General features: G+C 39.4%; 1 protein-coding gene across 8 annotated transcripts in view; it reads left to right on the top strand.

Annotated features, from left to right (window-relative positions):
* Positions 1-23,172, top strand: part of LOC131161591 (transcription initiation factor TFIID subunit 4b) — a 49,888-nt gene that overhangs the window by 10,279 nt on the left and 16,437 nt on the right. For all 8 annotated transcript variants that reach the window (XM_058117441.1, XM_058117444.1, XM_058117447.1 and 5 more), the window contains exons 4-14: positions 892-1,562; positions 1,657-1,752; positions 1,859-2,830; positions 15,709-15,833; positions 15,973-16,060; positions 16,192-16,327; positions 16,565-16,620; positions 16,693-16,749; positions 16,825-16,965; positions 17,039-17,104; positions 17,196-17,451. In XM_058117441.1, the coding sequence (XP_057973424.1) occupies positions 892-1,562; positions 1,657-1,752; positions 1,859-2,830; positions 15,709-15,833; positions 15,973-16,060; positions 16,192-16,327; positions 16,565-16,620; positions 16,693-16,749; positions 16,825-16,965; positions 17,039-17,104; positions 17,196-17,451 (2,664 nt within the window). The remainder of the gene's footprint in view (positions 1-891; positions 1,563-1,656; positions 1,753-1,858; positions 2,831-15,708; positions 15,834-15,972; positions 16,061-16,191; positions 16,328-16,564; positions 16,621-16,692; positions 16,750-16,824; positions 16,966-17,038; positions 17,105-17,195; positions 17,452-23,172) is intronic.

Raw genomic sequence — 23,172 nt, forward strand, 5'->3', positions numbered from 1 at the left:
TAGTTGGGCAATTTCTTAGTCAACTTGTTTCACATATGGCATTGGATTTTATTTTTTTAGCTGCATTTTCCTCCAATGGAAGGGGAGCCTAGGCGCAATGGCAAAGTTCTCGTCATGTGACCTAGAGGTGACGGGTTCGAGGTGTGGAAAGAGCCTCTTGCAAAAATGCAAGGTAAGGCTGCGTACTATAGACCCATTGTGGTCCGCCTCTTCTCGGGACCCCGTATATGCAGGAGCTTTGTGCATCAGGCTGCCCCCTTTTATTTTATTCCCGTGGTTTACATGCCCAATTTTGAGTAATTTGTTTTAAATTATACTTCCTTGTTCTTTGATTTTTATATATGAAAAGAAAGTGTAACTTGATTTGGTGCGTTGCCAATACAAAACCAGGTCGTAAATTATGGAAGCAAAATTTTAGTTTGTTTTTATTATTTTGTGGATCAATTGGAAAATAAAACCTTGATTAGCTTAGGAGTTGTTGAGTGGATCAATGAAGTTTAAAATTCAACAATTTCCAGCTATGGTGGGTGGAGTAATGTTCCATTTTTAAAAGCAAAATTTCATTTGTAGGCCTAGGTTGTTTTACTGGCTGATTATGCAGGTGTTCTTGCTCATAAAAAAATCTATTGAAAGCAGCAACCCTTTAAATGCAAAAAAACAACATTTCATTCCTTTTTCTGTGTGTGCATGTGCTTATGAGTATAATAGGTGGAAAGCTGTGTGAGGATTAAGATTGCATTTGTTGAAAAGCATCTATTTGAATTGGTTATAAACTTACTGTGCTGCTGCCATAGAAATTTAATGAAAGTGACCTAGACCCAACATGCTGCAATGCTACTGTTGCAAATATTTCAAATCATAATAAACACTATTTGTGACTTTAAAATGCAGCCGTTCTGTCTCAAGGAAGCAATCACACTTCCAGTCAGTTGTTTTCGCAGTGGCAAACTTCTAGCCAAGATGAAAGCACTAACTCTCAAAATCCGCATGATCTGAAAAACCTACAACCGCAAGAGCAATCTGCACCTGAAATGGATCCAAAGCAACTTGAGTCTGGAGCTGAGAATCAACAGCAACAGATTGAGTCCTCACAAGAACTCAACCGCCTTCCAGTGCAGCAGAAACAATCCCAAGATGATCGTCAGGAACAGCACACAGAACAAGTTACCTGTCAGTATTCTCAATCAACTGGGGTGCAGATCTCTGAAAAGAATTCAATGCAGTCAACAACTGGAATGCAACAGAAACAATCCCAAGATAATTGTCAACAACGGCAAGAACAAAAGCCAGTTCAATTTTCTCAAGCAACAGGGATGCAGATTTCAGAAAAGAATCCTGTCTTGATACGAGAGCCAAGCAGAATTTATAATTCGGATACTGAATCTCAATACTCAAAATTTCCGAAGATGAATAATCAACTGGCTACATCAGCAGCGCAGGCAAGCAACCTAATGAATCGTAGTAGCAAACAAGTACCATTTGCCTTGTTGCTTCCTGTTATACTACCCCAACTTGATAAAGATAGAGCCATGCAACTTCAAACTCTTTATGCTAAACTGAAGGTGGGAGTCTGACATGAATATTCTTTTTTAAACCATTTTTTGTATTTATTTTATGTTAAATCATTCTGATACATCAACTTCCATGCTATTTTAGAAAAATGAAATTCCCAAAGATGGATTTGTCAGGCATATGAGAGGTATTGTGGGGGACCAGATGCTTAAGATGGCAGTATCGAAACTACAAGGGCAGGTAAGCTGCAATCAGGTTTCATGTAAATATAGAGAACTGAATACTCTTAATATTTGGATGTTAATGTGGAGATATGACTAAAATCTAGGCTGCTTGAAAATTGCAGTCCCGACCCACTAATTACCAGTTGCAGCCACAACCTTCAGCACAGCAACAACATCTGAAAATGTCATCTAGTAGTGCCCAACAGTTCACTGATCCTCATTCATTTGCACAACCTAATCAGAAGGGGCATGGCTCTCCTGCTGATGCATCTCATATTGCCTCTTCAGCAGCTCAAATGCAGGCTGATTCAAGCAATAACAATGCGGAAAATAGTGCTAAAAAATCTCGAGAAATGGAACATCGATCAGATTCTCAAGGAATGCAAGCCAGCCAAGTGTCTTCTTCCAGTTTAAGCGCCGTCAGTCAAGAAAGGGAGCGCTCCACAATTCCAATACAAGGGCTCAATAAGCAGCAGCAGCAGCATTTGCATTTTTCACAAACATCATTTTCGATGTTCGGAAGTGCTGGTGCTAATTATCGCCCATACTCTGGAGCAAATGGCAATCATCCAGTATCATCTCTCAAGCCACAATCTCATGATTCACAAATAAGGCAACTTCCACTTAATCAAAATATGGGCCCAACACCGCTAGGAGGGGCAACCCAGGGCATGGCTGTCACAAGTGTGCCCAAGTTTGAGAGGCAAAACTCTATTACTGATCCCAAGAGAGTGCAAGGTGGATCTCTTACACATTTAACAAACAATTCCACATTACAACAGAATTCTGTTCCTTGGCGACCATCAACATGTGCAGATCAGAATAGTGGTCCTTTCTCAACAATGGCTTATGTCAAGCAGGAACCAGTTGAACAGGCTAATGAGCAGCAGCAGAAATCCCAGTTGTCTGTTTCACAAGGGCCATCTTCCTTTTCTGCAGTACAGGTTGAACAGGGAAATGTAATTGCAGGAACTTTGAGGGATGAATCTTTAGAAAAGCACTCTTCTAGAATGGATTTCTCATCATCTACGAGTATGATGCCCTCAAGTTCAGTTTCAACTTCCATGACTTCTCAAGTGGAACCTAATGTCCCGGTACTCTTGGCTTAATCATCTTGCTTCTCTGCTCTGTCTAATAATAATAATTATTGTTTGTACATAATTCCTCTGTTTTGTGTGATATGTGAGGTTTTGGTGCATATATTTCATAATTTGAAGAATTTGCGTAAACATTGAATTTGAAATGCTTGAAAACTTGTATTTTGCGACCCTGCTGACTCTACTGAACTTTGAACCAAAGAAAACATGTAGGTTTGTTATTATGAAGTATTTCATAATGAAAAAGGATAGATGTGGAAAGACTGAGCAAAATATGCTCATTAATTCCTTTTTTTTTTTGCAAGCTTTTATAAGTTGCCCACAGCTTACTGCATGGTTGATTCAAAATTTTCTTTCTATTTTTACAATGTCTATTTGTATTTAATTGTCAAATGGATTAATGAATTTTTTTGGTGTGGTTTTTTTGACCTGTTGCACTGCCTGAATAAGTATTTTGAACGCATAAGATATCCTGCATTGGTGAATAAAAATAATCCGCATTTCAAATGAAAATACTCTTAAGTGGCCAGGATTTTTCCCAACCTTTCTCCAATCACTTGAGCAACCCAATTTGTCATGGTTTAGATCTTTAGGGGGCTTAGGCAAAGGGATCCTGTAGCCTCTTTTTTTATTTGTCATTATGGCGGATGTGTTGAGTAGGATATTAGGTAGGGCTGTAGATTGGGGGGTTGTGAGGGGTATTAAGATGGGTAAGGAGGAGGAGGTGGACAATGTTAACTCTTGCGATAACAACAACCCCCCCCCCCCCCCTATTCTGTAGATTTTTGAGAGGATCTCGGGTCCTAGAATTTATTTGGGGAAGTGGGGTTGCACTGATCAATCTTAGTAATGAGAGGATTCTGGAGCTGATCTTCCTAGTTGGGTGTGGTGTTTTGAAGTGGCCCTTTACCTATTTAGGCGTGTCTTTGGGAGGAAAGCGTCATACTCTAGCTTTTTAGGATCTGGTGGTTATTAAGGTAGTTAAGCAGTTGGATAGTTGGAAAGGAGCTTTGTTCTCTTTTTTGGAGGTAGAATTACTCTCATTCAAGCCAGCCTTTCTACCAATCCTCTGTAATGTAATTTAATTTTTTTAATCTCTTTTTAAGATTCCGGGAGGGGTAGCTTGTAAGCTTGAGAGGGTTACGAGGTATTTCTTCTTTGGTCATGTATAGGAGAGATCGTCTGGTTAGGGAGAGATGGTCTGGTTAAAAGAGAGATCATCCGGTTAAGTGTGAAGTGGTTTGTTTTTTGAAGGAAGGAGGGGAGTTGGATCTTGGTAATTGTCGTGTTTAAAAAGACTGCTCTTTTGGTTAAATGGTTGTGGCAGCTTCCTTTAGAGGTGAATTCTCTTCCCCACAAAGTAATAAGAAGTATATATGGCATTGAAGATAATGCGCGGGATGCTAATATTTTTTGAATAAGAGAAAAAATTATTAACAAAACAAGAGAGCAATTTTAATGCAAGGAGGTGTGATGATCTTGAAAAACAAGAAGAGAAATGCAAACAATACAAACTAACCAAGCTAGAGCTGCCTATAAAACTTCTAGTTTCTTTGAAGGTCATAGACAATTCCCTAGAAAAAACTGAAAGAAAGAGCCCATAGAGACGCCAAAAATGCCACTCTATCCTATAATAAGCTAGGAGAGCTAGATCGATCTTTGAAGGTTCTAGCATTCCTCTTGAGTCAAAGAGCCTAGAGGATGCCAAAAACTGCACAGCTCCATAATGCTCTTTTGTTCCTACTCTTGTCAAAACGCCTAAACCTTGCAAGTAGGAAATTCCCCATAGTTGTGGGTGCCACTCAAACTTTTGAAGATAGTTTGCCAACCGACCATGGAGGAAAAGATGAGCATTGATTCATTGGATTCGTGGGCACATGGAGCATATATTGGGACTCACAAACTTATAGGGCGTCTTCTGTAAAATATCGTGCATGTAAACCATATTGAGAGTCACAGTGCAGAAGAAATCCCAAATCTTAAAGGGGACCTTTGCCCTCCAAAGGTTGTGGCTTCGAGGGAAAAAATTGAGGGGAAAGGGGTTTTCAAGAGGTGAAGGGAGAAGGGTTGAGAAGAAATGAGGTTTGAGGAATGAGCATCTGTACCCTCCCATCCCCCCTATCAAATGAAACAAAATTATGTGGAGCAATAAGCAATATGGCGAGCTCATGGACCTCTCTTCGTGCGTGAGGGCGAGTCAGGGTTGCATCCCCTCATTGGAAAAAAGGAGCTATAGGTGCATTGTGAAATGAAGCTCCAATGAAGATTTGCCCACTCAAATGTCCTCCCAAACCAACCTTGTTACCGTTATGCACTTTGAACAGGTGGGAGGAAAGAGCAACCAACATGGGAGACGAACTTCCTGGGAGTTGCACGAGAAACAATGCTTACCTTGTTGTCCCACCTATTCCAATGAATGCATTTCTTATCATATCACCTAATGCTAGAGGGAGTTACCTTCTAAAGGGAACCTCTACGGCCATTTGCTTATTAAAGATAAGACGCCTAACAACCTCCCAACTAACGAGGTGATCCCTTTTGTTTCTTGCTTGACCGTAGAAAATCTCACATCACTTGTCTCAAACGTCCTAGCGACACTAGGGGGCACTCGACAAAGGAACAAGAAAGAAGTTATTCGAAAATAGAATAAGAAATAAATTGTGATTGGAGAGGGAGGCATTAATGAGAGTGATCTGACCCCTAAGAGATAAATGCACCCTCTTCTGCTCCTCCAGCCTCCTGCCACCCTCTTATACACAGAGTCCCAGAAAGTTGCAACAGTAGGGTTGCCTCCATGGGGAAGACCAAGATAGGAAAGTGGCCAATCCAAAGAACACAGCCTGCTAATGCCTCGAGGCCCTCTAGAAGCCTGCGCTCTAGACTAATGCCTGCCAGGCTGCCGCTCCACTTTTGGACTAGTTGATCTTCAAACCCAAAATATTTTTGAAGATTTCATGATCTGTGGAACATCACAACATTGTCTTTGAGGAATAGCATGGAATCGTCAGAAAACTAGAGATGAGCCTCCTCCCTCCTCTTTGAAAGACTTCTAATCACTGTCAAGTCCTTTACGTGCATACAAATCCTACTGAAAATATCTGCCACATGGCTGAACAAAAAAGGAGATAATGGATCCCCTTGCCTAAGCCTTTGGGAGGCTCTGAACCACTCTCTAGGCCGATCATTGACTATAACCGACAAATTGATAGAACTCAAACAGCTTCTATCCACTTCCTCGACACAACCTCAAAATCTTTCCTAGTATTAACTTTGTCCAAAAAACCTTTGCTTACCATCACAAGCTTTCTTGAAATCCAAATTAAAGATGAGCCCCCTGATGCAGGGGTGGTATCAAGGATCTGCAACCATGGGTGAGTAAATTGAGGAGGAGGGGGAAGAGAGGAGATACAAGGGGGAAACTCACGTTCACTTCAATTCAAATTCATAAGCCTCTAAACACATGAAATGACACATATATCCCTAGAAGAACGTGAAATTGCAAACATACCCCTAGAATACACAAATATTACAAACAAGCTCCCTAATACATATAATATTATACTGATTAAACTAAACACATAGTAAACTATTAACTAAACCCAACAATCCCTTGACCCAATTCTTCTTAATTATTCTCCATCAAGGATCTTCCCAAGATTTTGCTTCTTGTCCTACATCAATTCTCCCCCAATTAGAAAAAAGTCGGCTTTGAATTTTGAAATGTTGGAGGATTAGAACTAAGAAGCAAACTTGGATTCTTTGAAAGTAAGTGCCTGAGTGATACAAGAGACCATGATCCTTTGGCACCATCATAGTGAATTGAGAGTTGGCATCAATGAACTCATCAGGGATTACAAGCTCTTCAATAGGAATGTTTGAAAGGCTTTGGATGTCTTTGAACACATTCATGTCCTTGCTAGTACTGTCTTCAAGTTGAGCAACTCTCAACAAATTCTTTGTCTTGTTTTGGTTGGTAGTGTGGGCTTCAAGATGATCTCCATACCATTATAGTGAAGACATGCATTCTCATGTCCTTGAGTTACATCCAAATCATCTAAGTAGTACATGACCAATCTTCATAGGTATGATGATATCACACCAAACATTATCAAAAGGGTCACCCATTTGTATTGGAACCAAACATCTTTCATAAGCATGAAAGGTAGTGTTATCAATCCAAGATATCTCATAACTCATTAGGCTTTGGGTGAGGTTCCGAATGAAGTTGCATACAAGTGACCCCATTTGTAGAAACTATATTTACAGGGCATCTTCCGTCATTGATGATTTTACCAACATTTCCTCCACACTTGAGGAAGGTGTGGAAAAGCTTGAAATTGTGCCCAAGGTATGATAAATGGCATTCCTTTGTAAAATAATTTGTCACCATTTTGCTGGATTTGTACATATATGTACCGCAACACAATTTGCAAGCAAGCTTGACTCCAAATTTCTCAAGAACCATCTTCACATGTAGTCTTGAGAGCATGACAAATTCACATAGAAAACTCATGAATGCAGCAATTTGAACCAACTATTATTGTTGGCAGTAACAAATCAATGCTGATAGCAACCTGATAGTTCAATTTAGAGCCTTTCCTATGAAATTATCACACTGCAAAATATCTTGTTTGTAACCAAAATCTCACGCAGCAAATCAAAATCTATGGAGAAAACACCAAATTATGATCTCTGGAACCAATTTCTCATGATTCTAGCAGTTGCAAGGTATGCTGGAATTTTTTTGATGTGTGTCGCCCAGTGAGTGGGGTGTGTGAGTCATCGCAGGCAACTTTTTGGCCATGAAATATTTGGCGAGTGTAGGTCTGAGGGTGGTGCATGCAGTGGTGGTGGTGGTGTGACGAGAAAAGAACAAGAAACTAGGTTTTTTGAAGGCCAACAGCTAGAGAATCTTATGCCGGCGTGTGGAGCTTTTCCAGCGATTGGATGGCTATGAAACTTTGCAGTAGGCCTTTCAGTGGTGTCTCTGATGGTCGTGGTGGTGTTGTAGGATGATTGCTGGAAAGTGGTGTTCGAAGATTTAGGGACATGACTGGAATTTTTATAATTGTTCAGAGCTGTTTTTCCATTTTTTTTTTACCTTACTGAAAATTCATATCAGAGAAGAAGAAATCAGGATCGGTGAGGAGTGAGGAAGAAGCATTAAATGAAGATGAGATTAAGAGAAATGGGGATAAAAGAAGGGATAGAGTGGACGATAGAAACTAGAAAGAGGATAGAACATGGAAGAAGAAACAGGAAAGAATGTTGCTGGGCAGCAGAGGATTAGGGGCAGAACAGAGGAACAGGACTGGAGAAATATCAGAAGGGAAGAAGAGAGGAGGAAGAAGAAAAGAAGAGGACAAGAGAGGGTAAAATGAGGGGGTTCGGCAGAGGATTAGGGGCAGAACAGAGTAACAGAACCAGAGAAATATCAGAAGAGAAGAAGAGAGGAGGAAGAAAAATGAAGAGGAGAAGAAAGGGTAAAATGTGGGGCATTGATGTGGAAGAGCAGAGATTGACACTGGGCTCTGACCTCAAATGATGCAGGGGCAGCATCAAGGATCTGCTGCCATGGGTGAGATTAGAAGAAATTGAAGAGGAGGAAGGGGAAGAGAGGAGATACAAGGGGCAAATTCGCCTTCACTTCAATTCAAATTCAACAGCTGCTGCCTACAACATGGCTTTCGCATGCTATTTACAAGAAAGCCTCTAAACACATGAAATTACACGTATATCCCTTAAACAACATGAAATTACAAACGTACCCCTAGAATGCACAAATATTGATCTAGTTCTTCTTAATTATTCTCCAACAAGGATCTTCTCAAGGTCTTGCTTCTTGTCCTATATCACACTTTCGTTCCCCTCCTCACATCCTCAACCACTTTGTTTAGCCACCCACACCGCATCTAAAGTTTGTCCATCTTTAATGAACTCTAACTGAGTTGTAGACACCATTTCACTCGAAGCCTATCAAAGCCTCTTTAATAGCACCTCAGAAAGGATTTGATCATCTCAAATACCTTTTTTTTTTATTTTTTATGATTTTTTAGATCCATAAGACCTTTCAAGCTACAGCACTAAGCTTGACTTGATGGGGTTCCAATCAAGTCCCTCTAGCATCAATTTGCTTAGGAGATTTTCAGTGTACAAAATCTTAAAAAAATTTGTAATCTCATCTCCGATTTGAGAATCACCCCTCTCACAAGATTCTTTGACTCTGCTTGCAGCTTCTTTGTCAAACTTCTTCTCCTCCTCTCACTAGCCACTATGAAGAAGCCCAAATTACAATCCCCTTCCCTCTCCCACTTCATCCTCAATCTCAAGCGCCTACTCATGTCCTCAATTACACCACCTTCGGTTTATTACAGAGATATGATCTTCTAGCTCTATCCTCCTTAGCTAGCAATCCCCACTCCTCTAAATTGTCTAAGACCTCGATTTCAAAAAAAATAAAATAAAATTGTTCTTCTCCATTATGAATTCCCGAAAACTTCTTTGTTCCATTGTTTTTCAATTTGATGAACTTCAACTTCTTTTCATCAATTTAAATAAAGCCCTCCCACACTTGGACCTGGCACTCCCCCACTAGGCCCTCACATTTTCCTTGAATGAGGGATGCATTAGCCATGTGTTCTAGCATTTAAACAGTGTGGGACCCTATTGAAACGGGTTGGAATTGAGAATCACAGGGTAGTGATCAGAGGCAGGCCTAAAAGGATCTCTCGTAGTATGTGAGGAAAAAATGTCTTCCCACGTGGTGATGAATTGAACTTGTCAAACCGACAAGAAGCTTGTTTCCCACCATACACCACCAAGGTGAATCAGCCATCGGATAAAGGATTGTCTCTGAGTCTAAGCCCGTAGTCTTGAATGAAGAAATCAAACCTTCTTATGCTGCTAGAAACCATCAAAGGCCCTAATCTATCCCTCGAACTACACATAACTTTGAAATCCACCAACACCCCCTAAACAACTAAAAAAAAAATAGAGGAAAAACTACACAACCCAAAACACCAACTTTTCAGAGAGTCCTTGGAGGTTCATTTGGCATGTTTACCCCTCTTTTCTTCCTTTAACAAAGTATCATTGGGTAGAGGAAATTGTTTTAAAAATATGTTTGGGTGTGGGAAGCTTTATCTTGTTCCTTTTCTCATTTATTATCATTTTTCTTCTCATCTCTTATTTTTTGAGGGATATTCTTTTTCTTGGCACTTCCATTTTAGAAAGGATGTAAATGATAGAGAGGTGGAGAAGTTGTCGTTGTTGCTCATTGTGCTAGAGGTTTGTTGTATCTTTGGTAGGAGCGGTGGTAGGTTTGGTCCTCGACTTATTTGTGTAAATAGTTCCTTCTCACTACAGTTGATGTGGTTTTTCCTCTCCATTGGGGAATTTGGGAGGCTAAAGTTCCTTCTAAGATAAAAGCGTTTGTTTGGCTGGTGGCACTTAGGATGAGTTTGGCCCCCCTTTCTTGCCTCAGCTTGTCCTTTTTGAAATTTAAGTAGGTTATGATGTGTTTGGTGGACAATTTTTCCTGCTTTTGAAAAGCCAACTTTTTGCTTTTTTGGGGTACTTTTAAAAGCTACAAATTTGAAGCTTTTAAAAGCTAAAAGCTAGCTCTTTTCCCAACAAAATTCTATTAAATTATTGTCATTAGTTTTTGTTTTGTTTTCTTAAATTGTACAAAATTATCGACGTGTTAATTATATTTCCTAAAAGTACTAAAACTTTGCCAGGGGAGATCCATGGAACCTAATACTCTCAAGTAACCCCTTCCCTCTGAGTCATACTCTCTCATAAAAGATTGAAATAAAATTTCATAGAGCTCTGCTTTCAGAGTCTCCTTCACCACTGGGTGCTATCATGAAATACCCATTGTTTCTGATGCTGGCTTTTCCCCCATGGCTTAATAATGTTTTTGGTACATTGAAGGTCTCTAACTCAAGACTTGAACCCAAAATCCTAGCCTACCCTACCACCAGTATGAGGCCTTGGTGATGGCAATGCTAGCTAAACTCGTGGTTTGGTGACAGGAGAGATACTTATTATGAAAATTCTATGGATTCAGACTAATTGAATTGTTGCAGAGATGTTTCCTGCCCAAATATACCTTGAAGATTTGGCCATTTTGAAATTGCTGGAAGAACTGTTGAACTGGAGAACTTTGGAGAGGGTGCCACCAGTGATGTTGGGGATGGGGATGACGTTGCTGGCACATCCATCGTCGAGCATGGACTTGATCAAAGAAAGTATGAAGGAGAACTAATTCATAATCCTAATTAAATAATTTCACTAAGTCCAACCCACAATAGTAATTGTATATACACCAAAATAAGAATCCATCATCCTTTTTATCATACAAAAAGTCCTCTTACTACCAATATCAACATACATGTTAATCTTCACTCTTGCTAGAGAATCCCTATGTCATACAAAAAGTCACACTACCACCAATTACCAATATCAACATACATGTTAATATCCACTCCTGCAAGAGTCTCCCTATGTCATAGTGAGAAAAACCATCCAAGCGAGAGTCCAATTTAACCCAGTTATCATCCATAATATCCCAGCATTGATTTTCTACCCTATATCGGTGCTTGCATTGCAAGCGGCAGTTCCAAGAGTTGCTTGAAATTCTGTTCTGCTCCTTGGCTTTAATATGGAAGCATCAATGAGGGCCTGAAGCAATTTGATAACATCTATAGTAATGTCTAGATGGTACCTGGCCCTGTTTGGTTTTTGGCCAATGGTGCATGCAAAGATCTCTGGAGCTGCAGAGCAGATCTTAATATTATAGTACAATTTTATGTAATTAAGTTTAATAGAACTTTATATCTAAATTGATGTGCATTGGGGATGACAGATCTGACAAGGACATGCTTGAGAGCATATCTAATTTACCTTATAGTCCATCATTGTCTGCAGCTCCAGATATCTTTGCATGTACTGTTGGCCAAAAACAAAGGGATCTTAATATTATAATACAAATTTATGTAATTATGTTTGATAGAATTTTATCTAAATTGATGTGTGTTGGGGATGATAGATTTGACAAGGACATGTTTGAGAGTATCTAATTTACTATGTAGTCCATCATTGTCTGCAGCTCCAGAGATCTTTGAATGCACTGTTGGCAAAAAACTATGCATCCATCAACTGTCTAGATTGTTTATCGTCTACATCAATCTCTAGCTTAAAACTAATGTATATATGCTCTATTCAAACTTAGGTTACTTCTCTTTCATGCACTACATGATGCAGCCCAGTGAATGGTCATCTGATTTTGGATATCTGGACAGGAACACAATTGGACTCGGTTATTTATTTGGGTCTTCATTTATCTAGATTTTGGCATTAAGTTTCTTTGAGTGACTTGGCACCTAGATAGACACTTGTACTTCATCTGTACCCTGGCCATATAATATGGTTACTGGCTTAGTGCAGTTATAAGGTGCCTTGGTAAGAAAGAAAAAAGGAATCGGAAAATTGAAAGAAAACTAAAAGGGAAAATAAAGTACATCTTGTAGCCCATTGGCTCCTACCTTGTGTGGCTATCACACACCTCCACTCCTCCGAGCACAAGCAAAAAGAGGAAGCCATAGTTCAACTCCTTTTAGATTAGTTTTTGTGTTTTAGGTCTTTTAACCACTTGTAGCGTGTATTCGTGTTGGGGAGGGGGGTGAACTGGGAGGGGAATCAAACTACACTAACCACAGAACAGAAGTAGTGTTCTCAATTTTCAATCATTTAACAACAATATCAGTAGTAGCATATCTTATTGTTTGGAGTGGTCAGAGTAAAAAAAAAACATTCAACTCAATTTTTTTATTTGGATTTAGCTTTCTTATTTTAAGCCCTCCTCCCTAATTGTCCATTTCTTTATGGGCATGGGATGTTAATGCTATTTGATTGAATTGACTTATAACTTTTGAGCTTTATTTATTTATTTATTTTTTTCTTTTTCCCTTTTGGGGGGGGGGGGGATGTGATGTGTAATATATATATTGCCTTGTAACAAAGAATGATGGGGTGCTATTTTGGAGATTACAAAAGGTCAGTGTTTTAAGAAATATTTGTGTTTTAAGATATGTTTTGCATATGGCCTTGAATGGTGACAATAAAAAGAAGGGCAAAAGACAACGACCTCCCCTGAGGTTGACTGAAAGATAATGACCTTCTCTAAAGTTTAAAAAATTTCAGGAACTTGCCCCAAGATTTCAAAAATTCCTGGGGACCTCCCCTAAGGTTTGCCAAAAAGACAAACCTCTCGTTGCATTTTGCAAAATGACAAGTTTTTCTAGCATAGGTTTGTGTCTTTTTGGCAAACCTCAGGGAGATTTGTGGAATTTTTGAAACCTCAGGGGAGGTGAGTGTCTTTTGCCCTAAATAAAAAATATCTCGTAAAATAGAAAAAATAATGTTTGAAAAGGTGTTATTTGCAACTCTTCATGTATATAAATATGATTTCTTAATTGTAGGATTTGTGTGACATGAACTCATCTATGTGTCTTGTTGAAAGTTGAAACACTATTCATGACACATGAATCGAAATATTCAACACTGCCAAATAATTGTTGAATTTCATTTGTAACATGGCCTCATGCAACGATACAGTCCAACCCTAATGAGGTATTGTTAGTTGTAACCTAACCATCTTTATATGATCAAAATATCTTTAGTACATGCTCCCTGTGGGATTGTAGCAACTTGTGAAGCTATTGCAATGGCATAAGGACACACTACACATTTTGTACATGGCAATGGAATGAAAATTATGAAATCGAATTTATGACTTGATTTTGCCATACTCTCCGTTCAAATTTATGTTCCATTCCTTCTCTACCTCATTCCGTTCCACAAACCAAACATGACATAAGGATAATCAAATGCATTATAAACAATTTATAGGTAAAATCATTTAACTCAGCAAAAATACTATAACTATTTTTTTTTAATGAATAAATTTATTGAAAAGGCATCAAGGGGATGCCAGCCTATAGTACAGAAAGTCAAGCACCCTGAAAGGTGTCACAAAAATCAAAGACTACATTATAGTCATTAAAGTCCCACTATGCCAGTTATTGACTGCAGTAAACCAAGTACTCTGTGCTGATCTGGAGTGCAGAGGTTGAATTTTTAAACACTCTCCTATTCCTCTCTTTCAAAATGCACCGGAAAATTGCAAGAATAATGAGGGACATAGCCTTTATCTTCTCTTTTGTTGCCCAAATCCCTATCCAGGCCTAAATTCCCGTCCGACAGAGTTAGCAATAACCCACCATTGTTCAATCAGAGTCATATTCCAAAGATTCCTGGTCCAAGTGCAATGAAGGAGGATGTGCTCTACTGATTCTTCGTCAGTCATGAAAAGGGATGTGATTAACAGGCCCCTTCTTTGCAAATCATCCAAAGTCAAGATCTTACCATGTGTTGCTTCCCGGGTAAGAAAGGCAGCTTTTGTGTTAGCAGCTGTCTTCCAAATCTGAGTCCAAGGGAAATGACTCCAAAGGAAAGTGCTTCCTATAGAAGGATCTCACTGTGGGGACCCCCTTCTCATCTAAGGTCCAAACTAGAATATCAGTACTATTATGGTGCTGGAAGTTGTAAAGGAAGCTGTAGAAATCTGTGAGCTGGTTGCTTCCACATTTCTAAGGAAGGAGTGTTCCAAAATAGCTCCTGATATGAGGTTTTGAGGTGCTGACTGATGCAGCCATCTTTGTCACAGGCCAAGTTGTAAATGGCTGGAAATAAGACACTGAGGGCTTCCTGATTGCGTCACGCATCATGCCAAAACTAAATATTTTCCCCATCACCTTATTGAAATCTAATACAAGGAAAGAAATCATTCTAGCCTTTCCTGATGAAATTCCACACCCCTACACCATGTGGTCCTCCGCTAGCCTAGGAGATCCAATTTAGTTCTAGTCTATATTTCATAGCAATGATTACCTGCCAAAGGTGATCCTTCTCAATCATGAAACTCCACAGCCATTTCCTTAAAAGGGCTTTATTTAAAATGCAGAGGGACTTCAAACCCAAGCCTCCTAAATGAATGGGTTGCTTCACCATTCCCCATTTGACAAGGTGAAATTTGAATTCCGCACTGAAGCTCCCCAAAAGAAACCTCCTTTGAATTCCTTCAAGTCTCTTGGCAACTGAATTCGAAAGGGGAAAGAGAGACATGTAGTAAATGGGGAGATTTGTCAAGGTACTTTTAATGAGAGTGAGTCCCACCTTTTGACAAAAAATTCTGTTTCCATCCAGCTTAATGGACCATATTTTGCTCGTGGAATGGAATGAGGAGGGAATGAGATATCCATTGTGCAAATATATAATAATTCACCAAAACAAAAGGAGGAAAAAGGAGAAAAAGTTGTACTATTTTGAGGCAAATGATCATACAAAAGTTTTATTCTAATCAAAACATGGATACACAAGAAGTGAGTATTCTCAAGTTTCATTGGAATGTCTGTTCCTATACCTATTCCATGTTGGTTAGAATACACCAACTTTTGCATCACCATTTGCCTTGGGATGACAATGCCTTTTGATTGTAAAATATTATAACCTTGTACAATAAATTTCATTCCCTACCTATCCCATTTTGCAAACCAAACGTAACATTATAACATTACAAAAAATCCTTGTTTTCTGAGGTCTACATCTGGTACCTTTCTTTTTGGTTTATTGTAAATTGTTGTGTTCCTGCTGTTTGAAATATGTGATCTTGTCATTTAGATATTGTTTAAATTTGCCACCATCTTTTTTATTATTATTTACTTTTTTTTTATGTTGAAAAAGAAGAGATTTTATTGAAGAGGAGAAGATAGTTATTGACTAATTTCCTTGTTGCTTTTAAATCTTACCAGTTAAACCCTCGAGTTGTGCCCACGACCTCTCCAGCAGGAATTAACACAAGGACGCCTCCCAAAAAGCCTTCCATTGGCCAGAAAAAGCCACTTGAAGCACTTGGTTCATCACCACCTCTGTCAAGGTGAAATACTTATTTTGTTCTATTTGTGGCCTGGGCGTGAATTTTATTGGTTGCTGCGACGGTATTTTATTTCTTCTCAATTTTGGCCTTGCTTTCATGACTTCTTAAATCAATGCATGCATATTTCATTATCATACAGTAAAAAGCAAAAAGTATCCGGGGCCTTTTCAGATCAAAGCATTGAACAACTCAATGATGTCACAGCTGTCAGTGGAGTTAATCTCAGGGTATGGTATTTTGCCATCTTCATCTCTCCCATCTTTGATTCTGCCTTGCTAAATGTATTAGCTAATAAAGGAAACGATTTGCACTGCTTGTGTTAAGAAATTGAACAGATTTGGTATTTTGATTTTTACAGGAAGAAGAAGAACAGCTTTTGTCCGGGCCCAAGGAGGACAGTCGAGCTTCAGAAGCATCGCGGAAGGTTGTGCAAGAAGAAGAAGAAAGACTGATTTTGCAGAGAATTCCCCTTAAGAAAAAATTGGCACAAATCAGTTAAAATTCTCTGTCCCCTTAGTGATGAATATATTTGTGTTTCATGACTCTGAATGTATGCATTTTGTGTTTGAAGAGAAAAGTAACGATAGATGGCTAGATGCTGATAACTTGATATCTACTGTGTGTGTTTTTGGTCATTTAAAAAAAAATTATTTCCTCTTTTAATTTTTAACATGTTTTATTTAATTTTATTTTTGTGTCTGTTGGGTGTCTTGGGGGTGGGCGGTTGGCAGTGGCCAGATGTGGTGTAATGAGCGTAAGCAATGATGCAGAGCGTTGCTTGTCACTGGTGAGATGCCAGATACTTGGTGCCTTTTCATTATGATATGTTAAACATTTTCTTATGCAACTGAATCTTTAGTGTGTGGAGGAAAGACTGCGTGGATTAATAAGTAATTTAATCAGACTGTCTAAACAGGTCAGTTTTGTTTCTTTTTCCTGTTAATATTTGATCTTTCATTTCCTTTCCCTGATTATAAATTAATTTCTGCAGCGTGTTGACTCTGAGAAACCAAGACACCGGACTTTTATTACCTCAGATGTTCGGCAACAGATTTTATTAATGAACCGAAAATCAAGGGAAGAATGGGAAAAAAAACAGGCAGAAGCAGAAAAACTCCGAAAACTCAATGAAGTGAGTTTCTTTTGTTAACGTGTGTATGGAAGCATCTCTTTTGAAGTTCTATATTTTTTGAGTGTGAATGCAGCCCGATGATAGCACTGGAGCAGATGGTGATAAGGAGAAAGATGAAGGTCGTGTAAAATCAATAAAGGTATCTAAAGTGATTATTTTCTTAAGTTTTTTATATTCACTGCCTAACCAACAAAGAATCTTCTCTCTCTAAGTTTCTCTCACCACTGTAGCCGAACAAAGAGGAGGATGACAAAATGCGGACAACAGCAGCAAATGTTGCAGCCCGGGCTGCTGTTGGAGGAGATGACATGCTGTCAAAATGGCAGCTAATGGCTGAGCAAGCCCGGCAGAAACGCGAAGGAGGAATTGATGCAGCATCTGGTTCTCAGGCAGGTAAAGATTTAAGCCACAAGCCTTTGTCAACTGCAGGGAGAAATGCAAGTGACAATCAAGAAGCTGAAAAGAGGGGCCTCTCATCTGTTGTTGGTATGTCTGTTGAGTAACTTTCAATGTGATTTCTGTAAATTTTAAATTTGCATGCGTGTAGCTAACTTGTTTTTCAAATTGGATTTAATTGTTGATTTACTGTTACAGGAAACTGTACCTAATTATATGTGTGTATATATATTGATAGCGAAAGAAGAGGTTCATTAATAGATTAAGAATATACAGCAAGGAGAATAAGACATCTCCTTTACATAATCTGGGACCAACCAGATAAAAACACAAAAAGTAGTACAAGAAAGGAAAAAAAAATAAAAATAAAAATTCTAACACGCCATACCAAACAACCAAATATTGCCAATCATGCTGAATATCTAAAAAGCTCACCTCCTTAAAATTTCTATAACCAGCACATCAAAGAGATGCCATGTAATGAATCTTTTCCCCAATCAGCAAAAAGGTCAACTTTTCCCCAAAGAGATGCACACATTACGTTCCAACCACACATCACTAAAGAAAGGACATTTCCCAATCGTTGTCCTGTCCTATTTCCTTCCAAAACCGACAAAAAAAGAAACTGCAAAAATCCTCCACTGTCTCTGGAAAAACCAAACGCTTTCCCAATAAACCAAATAACTTATTCCACACCCTCGAGACAAAATCACACTGCATAAAAAATGAGATGCAGATTTTGAACAGTTTCAACAAAGCACACAAACATCTGGAGAGGGTGTTTTCATTGATCTCCTAGTTTGCAACAAGTTATTGGATTGATTCTATTAAGTGCAAGTGCTGCAACCAACCAGATAAAAGGCTTGATTTTTTGGGGGTGGGGGGTTTGGCCTTCCAAATAGAGTAGTGGAGAGAAAAAAGAAGAGTCTGAACTAGTCAAAAATTCACAAAATGATTTGCAAGAATGTGTCCCTAAAGGATCCAAGGACCAATAACAACAATCCGCTTCCAAAGAAATGCAATATTTATCCAACAATAACAAAGAGGATAACTCTTCCGCCTCGCTATCTTTAAAGGGCCTCTGAAAGTGAAATCCCACGAAGGCAAAGACCACCGAGTCAACAACAAAAGAAGAAATGGTACTATTTTGCCTAAAGCTCAAATGAAAGAGATAAGGAAAAGAGATGGACAAAAGAACATTCCCCAACCAAAGGTCTTTGCAAAAATGAATATTATAATCCCTTCCCAACACAAACTTTGTAGGGGAAAAGGGGGGATAAATATGAGAGGTAGCTTCCCACAGATTTTTTGAAGAACATCTAGATTCAAAATTGGTTTCCACCCATTCTATTCTCATCTAGCCCAAACTTGCTTTTAACCACTCTATGCCAAAGGGAAGAATCTGCCAAGGGAAATCGCCAAAGCCATTTAGCCAAGAGAGCGGTGTTTTTAGACACCAAATTTCCAAGGCCCAAACCACCCTCTTGTTTAGATCTATACACAATCTCCCAGCTCACCAAATGATCCTTAAAATTATTGACCGCCAACCATAGAGAGTGTCTCATGATTTTCTCTATTTTGCTAGCAACCACCACTAGAATCTTAAAAATAGAAAGATAATTCAATGGAATACTAGAAAGACAGGCTTGGATAAGAGTAATTCTAACCTTTAAGAGAAAAAAGAGCCCCCTTCCATGCATTTAAATGCTTAACCCATAGTAGTCAGAGGCGCGAGGCATGCCGAGGTGCAAAGGGTCTTTGAAGCTGAGGCGCGAGTCGTGAGGCACACAATTATTAAAATGGTGTAAAATTTCTATTTGGGGTAATTGATATATGAACATATGAATATCTAGTAATATTAGAATTTAAAATGCCAAAACATTCAATAAAAAAATTGGAAATTTAATAAAATTGCCAGGACAAAGCCCAAAACCATCAACAATTGAACATAGTTCAACATCAAAAGAAAAGAGTACAATAAAAGATTTCAAAGTATAAAATCTAAAAAATCCTCCTCAATCATCAGTCATCACTCATCATCAACTAATTCTGTGAAGATATCATCATCTTCCTCCTCATCATCAGAATTGTTTTCTCCAACATCTTTTTCCTCTTCCTTCTCCTTTGCTCTTATCCACTTGGATTTCATCCTCATCTACAAGTTCCAACATTGTGGTCCGGCCCCTAGCACTGGTTGCACTGCTAGATGAAGCTCTTCCTCTTCCTCTAGACGATGATGGCATATTTGCACTTATTCTTGATCTAGTGTGATGTGGGGGGTTATTTAGTCCAGCAACTTTAGCAACAGAATCCCAAGTCAATATATCATCTTCAAACACAAGTTCATCATCTTCATCAGAATCGCCATCCATCCTACCAATCTACCACAACATTAAATGGTATTCCAGCGTCATACATCCACCTAGCAAAATCTCCCATTTCCTTTTTCCTTAGTTCTTTCTTGCATGCCTCATTCATTGATGTTTGCTTCATCTTCCCTTCTTTCCTTGCTTGAACCGCTTTCTTTGGATCAGGAGTAAAAACCAAGTCTATAGGCCCCTTCTGTTTTGGTTTCTTCAAGTTGGATTGGTATGATCTTTTACTTCCATCACCAGTAAGCACTCTCTTGCCACAAGTGTCAATTTCTTGAACTTCATCTTCTTCATCTTCACCATAAGGATTTGTATCATCAAAGTCGGGCAATAGCTCATTTTTCTCCTTTTCCATATCTTTCTTCAACATATACTCTTTAATCTCCTCACGTACATGAGCTGGGCACTTAGAGCATTCTTTCACATTTCGAAATCCTCCAACAATGTGTTGTTTTGCCCGAAATATTCCTCCCCTTGTGACTTTACCACAAAAATTGCAAGTCAAATTATTTCTATTTTTCTGATCATCCAAATGTGCATACTTCCATGTAGGATCTTTCTTTGCCGAGCCCTCACATCTAGAACCATAATCCATTTAAGATTTTAGACTTGGCATCCTAACTGAAAAAACAATGTATCATATATTTCAAGCAAATTAGGCAATAACTCATTTTGTATTAGTAGCTAATAGCCTAATTCATGCAATAACCCATTTAAAAGTTAAGACTTATATAATGCATTTCCAAACAAATTATAAAACAGTAGCTAAATTTCAATAAAAAGAATAAATATTATGTATTAGTTATAATTTATAAACTTACATTAATTAAACTAAATATTTAATTAGTAATTACATATAAAGAAGAAGAAGTAGAAGAAGAAGAAGAAAAAGAGTAGCTAAATTTCAATAAAAAGAATAAATATTATGTATTAGTTATAATTTATAAACCTACATTAATTAAACTAAATATTACAAATTAAAAAACAGTAGCTAAATTTCAGCAAAAAGAATAAATATTATGTATTATTTATAATTTATTAGCTTACATTAATTAAACTAAATATTTAATTTATAAGCTTACATATAAAGAGGAAGAAGAAGAAGAAAAAGAGAAGCAGCAGGCTGCAGTCAGCAGCACGCAGCAAGCAGGCAGCAGGAAGAAGGACGCAAGCAGCAGCAGACTTACGAAGGTTCGAAGGCTCAAAGACGAGCTTGCTGCTGGTTCGAAATGTCGAAGACGACATGACAAACTCACGTCGTGTTCGAAGGCAGGCGGATGAACTCACGGCTGGTTCGAAGGCAGGCAGATGAACTCACGAGGGCTCCTGCTAATTCGAAACGGAGTCGCGAAGGGTCGTGCTTCTTCAAAATGTTGAAGATGAACTCATGATCCTGGTTCGAAGCTCAAAGACAAAGTCGCTAAAGCTTCCGGCTGGTTCGAAGGCTCGCAGATGAGCTCACGTTGCTGGTTCGAAGGATCGCGAAGGCTTTGCTGGTTCGAATGTGCAAGACGAACTCACGAAGGGCCGAAAGGGGCTAGGGCTTTGTTCATTCAAGTCGAATGAGGGCTATGGGTCTGGCTGTGGCTATTTCTCTCCTTTAAATGACTAAAAATTCACAAGGCGCGACTCAATGCGCCTGTTGCCCCACTGCGCCTCGTCTCGCCTAGCGTCGCCTCTTGCAGGTCGCCTTGCCCCACCTAGTTTGAGGCGCAAGCCTCTTCGCCTCATTGCGCCTTGCGCCTAGGGGCGCGCTTTTAACTGCTATGGCTTAGCCACCCTCTACATGGTCGGATCCCAAAAGGTAACAGATCTAGGATTACTCCCATACCCCACCTTCGAAGCAAACTCCCGAGCAAGCTCATCAGACACATTAATAGCAGCAGCCCTACTCTTCCCATGTTAATCTTAACCCCATAAACCTTCTAAAAGATATGGAGAAGACCCAGAATATTCAAAATAGAAGGCCTATGGTCATCTGAAAAGAAGATAGTGTCGTTAGCAAACTGGAGGTGAGAAATCCTCACCCCTCCCTCCCCACATGTAGACCTTTTACCAAATGTCTATCCACTGCCCTATCAACAAACCTATTCAAAACATTAGCCACTAAGATGAACAAAGACGGGGATGGAGGGTCACCTTGTCTAGTACTCCTTGATGCCCTAAATCATGATTTAGGTTCACCATTCACTAAAACCGAATAGCTCACCTTAGACATACAACTGCTTATCCACAGACACTCACCAAACCCTTTCCTATAATGCTTGGACCACTACCATGATATTGTCCGCTACGGGTGAACCCCTCATGACATTAAAATGCTTCGTGACAGGTGGAGGTCCCAATCGACATATATAGCCAAGGTCCTTCTCCTCCCAATGATGTGGGGGGCAGGTGACAACATAGAACTGAATTTCTTGGTGTGGGGAGGAGTCCTACATTGGTCAAGGAGAAGAAGGGCCTTGACTATATATGTGGGTTGTGGATCTCCACCTATTATGACACATTTTAAAACTATGAGGGGTTCGCCCGCAATGGAAAATATTATGGTAGTGGGCTTGGGCATATGGTATTAGACCTGGATCTCAGTCGGATGTGTGGTGATGACCAATGTTTAGGATCACATGTCTCGGTGGAGTGCTGGTACTCACTATCTTGTGCTCCGTGGGGGTATGAGACAACCTAGAACCAAGGTTCCTGGTGTGGGCTCCCACATTGCTCAGGAGGAGAAGGGCTTCGACTATATATGTGGGCTTGGGACCTCTAGCTATCACGACACACTAAAATTGTGAGGGTTCGCCCACAACTGATAATATGGTGGTACTGGGTCCGAGTATCACGATAGTCTTACAACATCCACTATCTTGAGCCCTATGGGGGGCAGGAGACAAACTAGAACTAAGGTTCTTCGGGTGGGGAGGAGTCCTACATTGCTTGGGGAGGATAAGGGCCTTGGCTATGTGTGGTATAGGATCTCCACCTACATGATGCGTTTTAAAATCATGAGGGGTTGCTCTCAATAGATAATAGCATGGTAGTGGGCCTAGGCATGAGAATATGGTATTAGAATTGGATCCTAACTGAATTTGTGGTGACAACACATGCCGAAGAGAGCATATCTCGGTAAGGTGGGTGGCATCCACTATCTTGTACCTTGTGGGGGCAAGAGTCAAGCTAGAACTAAGGCTCTTGGGGTGGGGAGGTGTCCCACATCAGTTGGGGAGGAGAAAGGCCTCGACTATATAATGTGGGTTTGTGAACACCACCTATCATGATGCGTTTTTTTGAAACTATGAGAGGATCACCAACAGTAGAAAATATTGTGGTAGTGGGTTTGGGCAATTCAATATGGTATCATAGCTAGATCCCGATTGGGTACGTGGTGACGACGCATGTTGAGGACGATATGTCTTGGTAGGGTGGGTGGCACCGACATCCT

This window comes from Malania oleifera, chromosome 8 (assembly GCF_029873635.1).
Source record: "Malania oleifera isolate guangnan ecotype guangnan chromosome 8, ASM2987363v1, whole genome shotgun sequence".
Lineage (NCBI taxonomy): Eukaryota > Viridiplantae > Streptophyta > Magnoliopsida > Santalales > Ximeniaceae > Malania > Malania oleifera.